Source organism: Pteropus medius, unplaced genomic scaffold (assembly GCF_902729225.1).
Source record: "Pteropus medius unplaced genomic scaffold, Ma_sr-lr_union100, whole genome shotgun sequence".
In the NCBI taxonomy this organism is placed as follows: domain Eukaryota; kingdom Metazoa; phylum Chordata; class Mammalia; order Chiroptera; family Pteropodidae; genus Pteropus; species Pteropus medius.
In genome coordinates, this window is record NW_024340700.1 from 7280656 (window position 1) to 7293769 (window position 13114).

Consider the following 13114-nt stretch of genomic DNA (forward strand, 5'->3'; position numbering starts at 1 on the left):
TTGAGATCCTTTTAACTTAGAAGGTGCTGCACTCTGTTGGACTAAACGAGAGCACGTAGGAGCTGTGTCCGTGCACCTGGAGCAGACAGTGACATGCAGTGCACAGTTGCTGCCACTGCCACGTGTGAGTGTCACAAAGCGGACGTTCTGGGGGAGTCCCCGTTCGACACCCTTGGTTCTCACATGCGTCTCCATTGCCGCATTGATTGAGGCCCTGTCAGTTGCTGTGCAAGCTGGGGATGCAGCGAGCAACAGGCCTGCCCCCCGGGGCTCGGCGGTGCGTGGGGTCCTGCAGCCATGGACACAAGCGCTGCGTGCCCTCACACGTCAGACCGTCTGCCTCTAGGTGGGCAGCAAAGTGGCTGGGGCGCTGGGGCACCCTCTGAGGGTGCAGGCCTTCCTCAGGCGAGCTGGGCGCAGGCATTTCTGAGAGAGATCAGCCTGCACAGAGCACGTGGCCTGAAGAGGTGAAGCTGACGTTGCCGCCCCCTCCCTCTCTGCTGTTCTCAGTGGGGGGGGTCCCTGAGGAGGTCTCACAGGTGAGATACTTAGCAAGACCTGACGAGAGGTTGGGAGCCCCCAAGTCGCCTGCGGAAGGGCCACCTATGGAGAGCGCGGCAGGTAGAGTGGAGCAGGCCGGCCTCAGGCTCTCGTGTCTCCTAATAGCTGGGATTTCCCCAGGTGCCACGCTCTGGTCCAGGTGATACCAGGAGAGTCACCCAAAGTGCTCAGAGCCTGCAGGCCTTCAGCACGAAGCTGTGATGACACGGTTTCAGCAGAGGTGCCAGCTATGGGATCAAAGTGTGTGATGGCCTTAGAGCAAAGTGGGATCCCTGCCCATCCACCTGGCTCCCCACCTGTTTAAGCAGCAGGACCCGAAGACCGTTCAGATCTGTGCCCTCGTCAGAGACGTGGGTCTGTGAGGACCTGCTCTGTGAGGGCAGGGCCACGTTAGAGCGTGGCCGTGGGGGTACAGGGCCGGAACCCCGACCTGCGGGATACTGCATGGTAACTGAGTTAGGGTCTTGTTCACGCAGGAGGCATGCAGGGATGAGCAGGCTCCCACAGGGCAAGACAGGGTGGCATGTGTGTTCCTCGCGGTTTGCCATAACCTGGAGAAATGCTCGTGGAAGCGCTGTCGGCCGTGCAGATGCTGTCTAGTGTCAGATGTGTCTGTGTAAGATGTGTGTTCACCGCCCCCACACACAGTCCTTTATTAGAACTGGAACATACCTTTTCAGGTCAGATGACCCACTTTCTCTGTGTTAATTACTGGTTGAATCACGCCACCCTTCCTTGGCCGTCGCAGTCTTTGTGGGTTTTGTCCAGCTTTGAGCTGTCAGTCGTCACTGTGGGAGACGTTAGCGTGGTTTAACCAGCAGCAGTCACTATTTTCAGGATGGAGTTAACCAGCAAAATTCTCTGTGTTAGTGAAAAACTACAAGCACCTTAGACTGAGCGGGTTCAGTTACTGCCACCAAGCAGGCAGGGCCGTTTGGCTGCAGCCTCCTGTGAGCTCTTGCTGGGCCTGGCCAGACCGAGGTGTGAGCCCAGCCCCCCTGCAGTGGGACATCAAAGCTCCCTGCAGTGAGCTTTAAAATGCTAGGCAGCTGAGGCGAGAACATTTTAACCTCTTCCTCCCCAGTGGTGAGAAATGATGTGTCACATTCCACAGGCAGTGGCTACAGACCCGCCAGAGATTTCGTCAGGTTCTCACTTCTGTGTGGTAATTCTGTGGGGCCCGGGCTGTTGTAAAGCCTCTGATCATGGAATAACAAGGGCGGGCCTGGGACCTTCATTCCGGCCATCCTGTGGCCCTCTCTTGTCACCTAGCTGAGGCCTCACACTTTCTGAGAGGCATGGGCAGCAACGTGGGGGCTCACCCCGTCACTTTTGGGCACAAGCGTGACAGGCTGTGGGCAGGGCATCATCTCTGACCTGGAGGCTGTTCTCTCCTGACCCTCCATGTGGCGGAAGGCAGCGGGCCAGCTGCACCCAGGGCTGGGGGCTCTGGGCTCAGTCGTAGGGAGAGCCACATGTTGTCCCTTTGATGCTTGACACAGTGTCCCACTGAGCCACCTGTGTGGGGAGCCCCGTCGGCAGCGGTAACTAGATGTAGTGTGGACGGGTGGGGCCGGAGTTCGGGGGGCAGTGCTGACCAACCCTATACCCCCATCCCCTGAGGAGTCCACCGCGGAGGAGAAAGTAACACTGTGGCCTGCAGCTGGCCTCAGGCGCACGTGCTGTTGCACACACTTGGGACGTGCAGTTGTCTGTGACTCACGTTGGTCCCGTGTCTCTGGTGCAGGAAGCAGGCAGCGCGAGCCGGACCGGTGGAGAAGACACTCGCCGTCCTCCGGGTAAGTCCCCTGCTCAGTCCCCACGGGGAGTGAGGCTGTCACACGTGGACCTTTTATGTGAGCGCAGACCTTGAAGGATGGGCTGCTGAGTCCTGCTGACGCGGAGCCAGCGGAGCCAGTTAACCCGGTTACAGGACGAGCCCGCCGCCTCCGGAAAGGACGTGGGGGGAGATGAGGGTCTGACCGGGAGCCCTTAGCACCCGCCTTTGGGGCAGAGTCCTCACCTGCTGCAGAGGGGCGGCCCGCGCACTCAGTGACACCCTCATGTCGACGGCTTCTCGGGTCACATCTGACCCCGTGCCATGGACGGTCTTCATTTGGCTTCTGCGTACATGAGGGTGGCTGCGCCTTCTGAGCTGAGTCCTGCTGCGTCCTGCTGCTTCTAAGGGGACACTGGGCTGTGAGGCCCAGCAGCTGCTGTTCCAAGAGTTGTTTTGTCATTACGAGTTCTCACCGGAAGTCCAGTTTCCGCCGATGTCCTCTCTCGGTCTCGGACATTTGTGCGGGAAGAGAGGGCGCGCCTCTTTCTCCCTCCCGGGGCCGGGCTCACGCTCACGGCTGTTCCGGTCACGTCACCCCACTCATCTTCTCCCCGCCGTGCTCCGGCTCAGGCTTTCGCTGCAGTGTGTTCGCGGATGGGCCTGGGTCTCAGCAGACGACAGCAGGCGTCAGACAGGGCGCCTGTAGGGGCGGCCTCAGGAGGCGACGGCAGTGTCAGGGAGCCTGGGCCGAGGCCCTGGACGGCCTGAGCTTGTGAGGCTCTGGGCAGTGGGCGCTTGTTGCTCTTTATCTGTGAGCGCTGAGATCTTATTGTTTAAAAACATTCAAAATGAATCCAAGATGAGATTCTTTTTTTCTGAAAGAATTTTCGGATAACCCAAGAATTGAAATTTTAGCCCAATAACCTCGGGGTGCCGGTGATGGAAAGGAATCAGATTATAAGTTAACGGGGCTCCATGAGGAGCTGCGCCCCCAGCCAGCAAGCTGACCAGCACGCTCCCTCCGGCCACCCTCTAGTTCGAGGTCCCCAGCTCTCAGAAGTGCTCACTCACGTCCCCCAGAAGACTGGTTCTTCTCCACGCGAGATCGGCCCTGTGCATATCAGTGTCTGCACGCGACAGGCCACCCTACCTCATAGCTCAGCTCAGGAGCGCCGCGCTCCAGCTTCATCCTGCCTAAAACCCCAACCAGCATTTACCAAAGGGACACCGCCTCCGATATCCAAATCCGTTTGTGCTGAAATATCCTCGTCGCTTCCTGGGTTCCTTAAGAGCGTTTGCAGATCTCATCACTTCTTTCGCAAGTCTTATAAGACCTACCGCCTTATTTCCCAGCTTTGGAAATAGATTTTTTTTCATTCCACTTAGGAATATTTTCTATCTAAATATTAATATTCTTTTCCTTTCATTTCTGCTAATTTGAGACCACTGCTGCTTCTAAAAATTTTATTTCTTTGCAACTTATTTGTACAACTTTGAAATAAATTTCTCATCTTTAGACAAGAAATTTCCCCATGAAAATCATTTCTCTTCATAATATCTAAGTTCCAGCTTGGCAGCAAGACATTTGTGTTCAGTTAGCAAGCTTAGCTCTGCCACCGAGTTGGTATAATCTTTTTTACATTTGAAAAATCAAAGCAGTGAATTTTTTGATGAGTTATCTCTGTAGTCAGGTGTTCTGATGAAATTTCCGTATATCAGTTTTAAAATGAAAATAAAACAACACATTTATTACTTAAAATTAAATGGGATGTCACATTTCTTTTATCGTTTGAAAGACATTTCACCATCCAGTATATTAGGAACTTTGTGAACCAAAACGGTATTAAGTGTTGTCACGTGCTTTTTCTGCATGTATTGAGATGATGACACACCTTCGTCCCTCAGCTTAGGGACTTGTCCTCAGCAGGAAGAGGTGACTCACTGCCCTGCGGGTGGCTCAGAAGAAGCAGTTGGCGGGACACTCAATCATTGCTTGTGTTCTAGGTGGTCCAACTGATGCCCCTGCGGGAGCTGGCGGAACTCAGCCACAGCTGGACAGAATTCTTTTCAGACCTGGACACTGAACGTAAAGTCAGCACACCTTGTTCACCTGCAGTCACGCCATGGAGTAAAATGTCATTTGTCGCATTAGTGTACTCGGCGTAGGCGTGCCGTAGACTGGGCGTGGTGGCTGCTGACTCTTTTCCACAAGCAGTAGTGGCAGGAGGGAGGATGCTGCTGAGCCCAGCAGTCGGCAGATGGTGGCCGACACCACGCGGCTATTTCCAGGAGGCAGCGATGGAACAAGGACTCTTTCCTGCGCCTGGGGACCCCCAGGGCAGAGCGCGTCGTCACAGCTCCTCCTGGCCGGTGTGACAGTCTGGGAGAGACCCCTCGTCTGCGTGTGGCCCAGCTGATGCGGAGTGTCTCCCAACAGCTGTCCCTGAATTCATCACACTGAAGACAAAGGCGTGATCCCATAGTCAGCTGTCTTCTCGTGGGGGTCGGCCAGGCCTCCAGAGGACGAGGACCCTGGTCAGGTTTGCCGATCACACGCATCACCAGCATTCCCCACATTATAGCTCTTAGATTTGGATTCCTTGTGCAAATTTGTCAGAAATGACACTTGGTTACGAGTTCAGAGTTTTGTACTGGTGAGTGGAAATGGCTGGTTTGTGGGCGACCATTTTACGACCATTTTGCTCCTGGGCGTTTAACCGACCATCCTCATTCCTGCGAGGCACTTGCAGAAGCTAAGAGCCAGCGTGCAAGGCCGTGCCTGCTGGGTCACCTGCTCCCGAAGCCAGCCTGACTGGCTTCTCCCTTTTATGCCATGGCGATCTGTGATACACATTCGTGGTTTATTGCTAAATAACGATTGGTCTGCTGTGGCTAATGAAGGAACCTGACTGACGACGGCTTTGCTTCTGTTTTCCATTTGGACAAGGGCTGGACAGAACCTGGCACTCTAACCCAGGCCTCAGGTAGCAGGTGGGTTCTGGCAAGGTTACCTGCAGGCTCTGCAGTGACACAGGTCTTGGCCTGGCCCTGGCCTTCCACCTCCTGCCATGCGCCCTGGTGTCATCTTCAGTGACATATCTGCTTCCTCGGGGTTTCTCAAATGTGAGTCGCGTCTGCACTCGTGAAAGAAAAATGTTTCCTGAGTGGACTCATTATTCTAATGTTATGTCAATACCTGCATGCATCCCCTTCCTTATGCCTGCAGCTCGCTTGGTGCAGCTTTCAACCCAAGACGGCATGTGCATAAAACGAGAACAGAATCTGAAAAGGGTCATCACAAGCTCCAGCAGCTCTTAGCGGGCTGCCCGGCTGCCCGTGTCACGAAGAGGGTGGTCGCAGCAGTGGCAGCCCACCGGAGAGACGCACGTGGCCCCAAGGGGAGCCGGTGTGACGTGCCGGCACAGAGTCTGGGGAGGACCCTGCTGGGGCGCCAGCCACAGTCCCATCTCTGGGCCCTCCCCATCAGTCTCACCTCTTGGTGACGGGAGTCCCGTGCCACACGCCCCTTCTGTGAACCAGCAAATCATCTGGTGTAGCACCCACGCTCCCCACGCGCTGCCAACCCACACATCGAGGCTTTTGTACGGGGACTAGATTTCAAGAGGGACTTCGCCTTACCTGTGCTGTTTGAATTTTTGCAACAAGAATGGCTTCATGTATTGTGTAATTGAAAATAAAAAACAGAAAAAAAGATGGCCAGCGACAGTTTCTACGTCTCAGATAAAGTGCATGTTTTTAAAGCACTCATTACTGGGATTTAATAAATCACAGGTGTTCTTTAGGTTTCAGCACCCAAGAGATTGGATAGGTCCATTTTTTTTACCATTTGAACTTTTTGTTAAAATTTTCAAGCTCTTTCAGGCACCTGCTACAACTTAGAAAAGTATGTAAGTAGGCATCCGTGTATCCTGTCACAAAAAGCACGTGTCTTGTGTGGCGGGTCCGTGTTCCATCGAGCGGTGTTGTGTCCGTTCGTTTCCACCATCAGGGAACGAGCAGTGCCTTCGGTGCTCTAGCTTGGAGCCCAAATCAGGGTTCCCCACCATCACGCCCTGCCGGCTTCCGGAAGAGGCAGCCATGCTGACCGTGATGTCAGTGGAAAGAGGACCCCACGCACTGTGCCCTTGGGAAGCTGCAGCTCTGTGGGGACAGGGCCCCCGGCCTGCTCAGCAAAGGTGCCTTCACCCCCCAGAGGTGAGGGTGCCCCTCAGGCCCTGGTGTCTGTAACTTCTCGTTTGATGCCAAGTCAAGCCCCCCTGCCCCGGGCCTGACCCACATCAAGCTGGCCGCTTCCCGGTCGCTTTGGCAGACGCTGACACGTGCCTTTGCTGTCTCAGCTTACGTCTCCCAAAGGCCCCAGGGGCCCTTGTAACACATTCCGGAGAGCTGAGGACAAAAGCTAACTTCACAGAATCGGCTGTGAAGTTCAGTCGGACCATGATGAAACCAGCCAGCGACTGGCAGACATTCAGGTTTTTTTCTTATCATGTTGAGCCAAGTGAACAAGGTCTAGATTATCAGAAACATCATTCGTCCAAATCTCTCAGTCTCTGGTGATGTCCAGAGCCTTGTGGTTTGTGTCCGTTTCCCTGACGACCCTTACTGGCACCCACCTGCCCTGTGGGTGGCCAGGCGTGGCCTCGCCTGCCTGCAGAGCAGCCCTGGTCGGCAGCCTGCAGTTGTGAACAAGAAAGGCTGGTGAAGGCCACTCGCTGAGAACCCGACTTCTCGGTGCCGCCAGCTTTATTAAGTGTTAGAGAAAAAACTGAGTCACCTTTACCTTCTCTGTTTGGCCAGACACCCGGACGAGAAAGGAAAACAGCAGCCGATCTCCCTTTCTCCGTGATTGCCCCAGGAAGCCGCGTCTCCCGGGGCGGCAGAGGTAGCAGGAGCACACAGGACACGCCAAATGGGTCGCGGCTTCCTCCTGGCGGCCAGCGGCCAGATGCACAGAGAAGCTGGCATCTTCCCATGACCCTTCGGGCACCCAGCTCAGTGGGTCATTCTCCCGGGTCCGAAGTGCAGGGCAGGGAGCGAGCCAGCGTCGGCAGCTTCACATTTGGGCTCACTGCATCTTAACCTTCGTGTGTAGTGACCCCGATAGGGGCCATCGAATTTTAGTAAAGTTTTTAATGAAAATGAATAAAGCAATCCAGGCAAAGAACTACAGGAAGGTTGGGTTGACTATAGGTTTTCTCTCTGGCTTTTCTAGTTTGTCTTCTGATCTCATTTTACACGAGAGAAATTCAGTACCAAGAGTGAAACACCGTCCCAGCTGTTTCTTAGCGTTCATTCAGCCTCAGCCCATCAGTCCTTTGCATTAGTATCTGATTGACACGTTTGTGCAAAACAGCGTGAAATACACTCTGCCTTTTCTTGATCCCTGTAGCTGCTAAAATACAGGAAAAGCAGATAATTCTCTTAAGCCACCAATCTGTCTGTTGTATCAAACACGTAAACCACAGCCCTTAACTTACGATCCAAATCAACATAAGCCTGTCAAGTGCGAAGAGATGTTAAAAAGTCTGAGCCGCTGAACTGCGGCTGGTGCGTTTGTTCCCCGGCCGGTTCCATCTCCGTGTCCCGGACCGCTGCTCAGCGACGAGTGCCGTGTGCTCGAGTGAAGGGGACACGTGAGTCCAGTGTGAAAGGGGAAAACTCTCTAATAACTTCATACCTGACCCTTGGAGAAGCCAGTTCTGAGGAGGCTGCGTCGCAGTGGCGGCAGGAATAACCGCACAGCAACACCCAACACCTGAAGGGGTGTCACTGTTCTATAGTGACAGAGTTTTATTCCATTCTGAAGAACTTTCACCCAAGAGACATTTCTTTCTCAGAAATGCTTGTTCTTTGCTCTTTCTGATGTTCTGGTCTTGAACCCATTTCCTTGTAACGAGCTGACCTTCCCAAGTCCTGGTGCTGATATTAGAGTTTATCCCAGGGTGGTGTGTAGTGAGGTCCAGCTCTCGGCAGCTCATTAAAATGCCTGCAGCTCGTCATTGTGAGCTGGTGGTTGAACTGAATGTTTCTGAGCTTGTGTAGATGAATGTCAGAAAATTTCCTGTCTAGACGGGGAAGCTCGGGGGTGCGCCATTTCGGGGCTCCGGCCTTGGGAGCTGGAGGGGACCCTCCAATCTCCCCCTCACTCCCCCCCCCAACCTGGCACCTGCTTTGGCGCTGGTTCAGGAGTGAGGCGGTTTGCGTAGAACTGGTCCAGGGCTGGGACGGTGACCCGCCGTCTGAGTTGGGGCTGCGAGGTGTCAGGGCCCTGGGTCCTTGGGCGCCTTTCCCCTCGGCCGGCAGGGCAGGGATGGGGCCGCTCCAGGCGGACCCCAGGGAAAGGCAGAGGATGGCGAATCAATAGCAAAGGGCAGGAATCTCAGTTGTAAAAATCATACAAATAAATAACATAATTTTTCCTCAAAAAGCAGCCACCTCGTGGCGTCGCCTTCCCTTCCGTTGTTTTCTGTCTCCCTTCATGGTGAAGCTGAGTTGGAACGTGCCGGCGCTCAAACTCATTGACCTTTGACAGACTGTAAAAGGGTCAAAATCAGAAATAAGTCCGGCAGAGAAGGACAGACACGAGAGGATTTCATTTATATGTGGAATCTAGAAAAGCAAACAAAGCAAACAGTAACAGACTCAGACACAGAGAACAAACTGAGGTTCGCTAGAGGGAGGGGGCGGCAGGGCTGGGCGAAAAGGGGGAACGGATTGAGACGCACGGATTGGCAGTTGTGGAAATAATCACGGGCATGAGAACAGCGTGGGGGACAGAGGGTAACGTTGTAGTCACTGTGGTACCAGGTGGGCGCTAGACTAATCGGGTGGTCACAGTTATATAAATGTCTAACCACTACTGTGTACACCAGGAATTAATATAAAATCGTATGTCTGCCGTTACTGAAAAGTATATATTTTAAAAAGGTCAAATTAAAATATGAGGGATGCAGAAGCAATTGAGTTCAAACTAGCCAGCATCAAACATTTATGCGTAGAAATTCATGGTTGAAAAAGCTGAGCCATGCCTGCGGTCTGACCCTCGAACCCTGGCGTTTCGCCTCCCAGCTCACCCGTGTCTTCCCGCCGTTTTTTCGTCTTTGGAGAATGCACCCTGAGGCAGCATTGTCGCCCCGAGTGAACAGCTAAAAGATGATTAGAAACGGAGGAGTTGCCAAGATGAGGGGAACCCCAGGTGCGGATGGAGAGTGGGCGGCATGTCCCTGGGAAAGCAGTGGCTCGGCAGCTCTCTTCCTAGTTGGTCAAGCGCCACGTGCACAGAAAGCCAGGACAGGCGCCGGCCCACTGTCACTCAGCTGCAGCGCCTGTCATCGAGATGAGCCTCAGGGCGTGGAGTCACGTGCATGCGGGCCATGCGGGCCACGCTACGGAGGGAACCGCCAGGTGGGGAGACAGGCGGAGGTGCCAGGGGGTCGCCTTGGAGAGCACTGCAGGCCACCTGCCACCTGGCGGGGCGCGCAGGGCACTCATGTCCTCGCTGAGACTTCTTCCCCAGCCTGTTCCCCTCTCTCTTCCTCTACCTCCCTTAGAACTACAGATATGCCTTGTCTTTGCCTAAAATCTTCCCTTTTCCAGCCTGTTGCCCTCGAGCTCTCCGATGGCTGCCCCCCCCCGCCCCCGCAGCCTGAGCGGCAGCTGAAACCCAGGTTGTGCGCAGTGGCAGCCAGGGGCACCGGGTGCAGGCCTGACCCTCAAGTAGCAGCACGCATGGGGACAGAGCGCCCTCCATGTCCATTCTGTCCACCCAGCATGCTCTGTGCAGACCCCTCAGGCACAGGCGTCGGGATTGCCTGGGCAACCGCGGGTCGGCCTTGAGCCATTTGGCCACGTGGGACAGAGCTAGACCCAAAAGGTCGTCTCCAGCCAGAGCAGTCCTGAAGTGCTCCTGGAGCCCTGCCCAGAATCCATCCCGTGGGTCGAGGTGCTCATGGCCCTGAGCACACGCTTCTGCAGCCACTCGTGCATCTCAGGACCAACTCAGGCCCACTCAGGCTGTGGTGCCATCCATGGCCATCCCTGTCACCCTGTGTGGGAGGACACTGCTGGGGTGCTCCGGCACCCGAGCGTCCTGTGCATGCTGACGCAGTGGCGTTCTCTGGGTCAGCACCAGCGCCTACCAGCTGGCGTTTGCTAAGAAAAGTGAGCTAAGTATAACACTAGCTTAGAAAAACGATAGTTGGAGAATTAGTTGTCTGCCAAGTAACGGAGAGTTGGGTGCAATGGGTGGGAAGGTACCTCCTGGGATCCATGCCCCCACCTTCCCCCACAGGTCACCTCCGCAGACACCACGTGGGGACTGCGTTGCCCTTACCAGCTCAGGCCACCAGGCTCTGGGTCAGCCTTACCTGGCAGGCCGCAGGCTCCTGCAGGGCAGGGTCCCCACCTGGCACAGCTCCTGGCTCCTCGTGGTAATTTGAGAAGAGCACTGAGTGAGTGAGCCCTGGAGTTTGACTTCCGGAGGACAGTCCACTGTGCAGGTCACCAGCATGGCCTTGCTAGGACAGCCCTTGCCGAGCGCTCGGGTGCTGTCAGCGGCCATGGCCCTGGACCCAGCACCCACCAGGCCTCCCCTCTGGTGGCGGTGCCCTGTCCTTCCACCAGAACAGTAGAGGCCATGAGGATGGGGGTCAGGGTGAGGGCCGGACAGGGCAACCACGGCCGAATGTCTGCCTTCCACAGGGAGACAGAGTCTGTCTCTTCATTGATCTCATGGAACGATCTCAAGAAAACCATTAGCAAAACACTTAAAGGAAGAACTTTCTACACGAAAGATGATGAATGCACCAGCTCACCTATGGGCCTCTCAGGCTGGACCCCATCAAATGAAGCTTCGTAACAAAGTGAGCCCTGCCTGGCACTTGGTGACCACCTTTTTATTTGTGTCATTAGTCTTCATTTGTCTACACAAATTTTACCATGTTTTTTTCAGTCGACCTGAAGCTTAGTTTTTAAAACAGACTCCCTGGCAGTCACAGGATTCCTGGGACCTGCTCAGTCATTTGTTCATTCACGTTTACTGGGCAACTGCTGTGTTCCCACAGGAAGTAATAGTTCCAGCCCCATGAGCTTCAGGCCGACTGCTGCACGGTGCTTCCGAAACACGCTGAGGCACATTCTAGAGTCAGGAGAGCATCCAATGTGAGTTTTGGGCAATGACCTGTAGCTCCTAGAATGATGGGCATAAAAACGAGTCAGTAGCAGGTAAGTCACCCGGAAATGTAGGGCTATGGCTTTTGAATGACAGAAAAGAACATATTGATGCTTTGGAACAAATAAAGGCTCACTGTGTCATATTTGGGTCTTAATATGTGAGTTATGTTCAAGGACATTTTGAGCACCTGATGTATGCCAGGCACTTTACTCATCGCATATCTAAATAATAGTGTTTCATTTTGTTGTTACTGAAAATACTGAAGTCCAAACGAGAAGAAAGATCATCAGAAAAATGTATCGATTCTGAGCAGCAAAAGACTTCAAGTTAATATTAGGATCGTCAAAGAGAAAGAGTTGACGTTGGCCACATTCACCAGGTAATCCCATAACAAGCCATTATAAAACCCCGAAACTTCTCTCCTCTCCCCCCATGTGGAGAAGCTGACCCTGGGGCCTGGGCAGGCCTGCTGGAGGCTCTGGGCCCCAATCATGGTGGCCCGCTATCCACCCACATTGTCATCCAGACGACCTGGGTGGAGTCAGTATGAGGAGGCACCCCCAGGCGGGGTGGGGGTCGAGCACGGGGGCATTCAGAGTCATCCGGTCCCCACGCAGCCTCTGGGATGACCCAGTCCCAGGTCTCATGTGCTGCCTCCCTGGAGGGGTCCCACTGCTTAGAGGGTGAAGGTTACTTGGTGTTTGGGACACTCAGCAGTGAAACGACTGAGCGGCTCTCCGAAGGCCCCACAGCGAAGGCATGGAAGACGAGCCAGAAGGCCACGGCCACGTCCCTTGCCTTAGCAAGCCCCACTTTGCCAGGCCAGGAAGACAGAGGCTGATAGAGAAAATGAGAAGATAAATCATCATCCACACACACCATGAAAGCACTAGCGCTCTCTGTAAAATCTTAGAAAAGCATCAGGCCCGCGTACATTTGACTCCAGATTAAACAAACACTTGCGGGTGACAATCCAGTTCTGTGGGTTTGGTTTTCAAAGTGCACTCAGAGAAAAGCTACATTCTGCGTGTCCCCCCATCCCGTGTCCCCACAGCCATGCAATGCCCAGCTAATGACTGACGTGAGGTGGGCAGGGCAAGAACCACTCCTCAGGCCTCGGGCTGGCAGAGGTGGGCTCCCTCGGCTGCCCGTCCCCCAAGGCCTGCGCCTCCCAGGGTCTTTGCAGATGTCAGGGCACTACCCTTCAGGGCCCGAGCTGGTCGCGGCCCCCACAGGGCCCTTCGCGCCTGCTGCCCACTGACACGTCTGTGACATCTGTGACCTGGGGAAGCCCCGGGGAGATGCAGGATGTTGGGCTGTGGCCTCTGGAATCCCACTGCCCTCAGTCTCCATCTGTAAAACCTACTCAGGTTCTCACGTCATTTCCTGGAAGACCCTTGGAGATCAATGGGGAGATGTGGCTTTGTCCCTTTGAGTGCGGCTGTGGTTCTGGGGAGCTGGGACCCAGGTCCTGGCTCTGGCTTGGCCCGGGAGGGATGAGATGGGCACCTGAACACAAGTAACCTGAGAAAAAATGACTCAGAGACTGTCCCCTGACTCCTCAGTTGTTTGCCGTTGTC

General features: G+C 54.6%; 1 protein-coding gene across 10 annotated transcripts in view; it reads left to right on the forward strand.

The window, feature by feature from the left end:
• The window catches only part of FAM120B (family with sequence similarity 120 member B), a 55801-nt gene extending 44125 nt beyond the window's left edge, over nucleotides 1–11676 (forward strand). For 9 of the 10 annotated variants that reach the window (XM_039882077.1, XM_039882094.1, XM_039882122.1 and 6 more), the window contains 2 exons: nucleotides 2309–2360; nucleotides 7160–11676. In XM_039882077.1, coding sequence (XP_039738011.1) covers nucleotides 2309–2360; nucleotides 7160–7208 — 101 coding nt within the window. In that variant the 3' untranslated portion in view covers nucleotides 7209–11676. Of the gene's footprint in view, nucleotides 1–2308; nucleotides 2361–4345; nucleotides 6056–7159 lie in introns of those variants that run through there. The other variant, XM_039882104.1, reaches the window with a different exon arrangement.
• Nucleotides 11677–13114: the final 1438 nt, after the last annotated feature.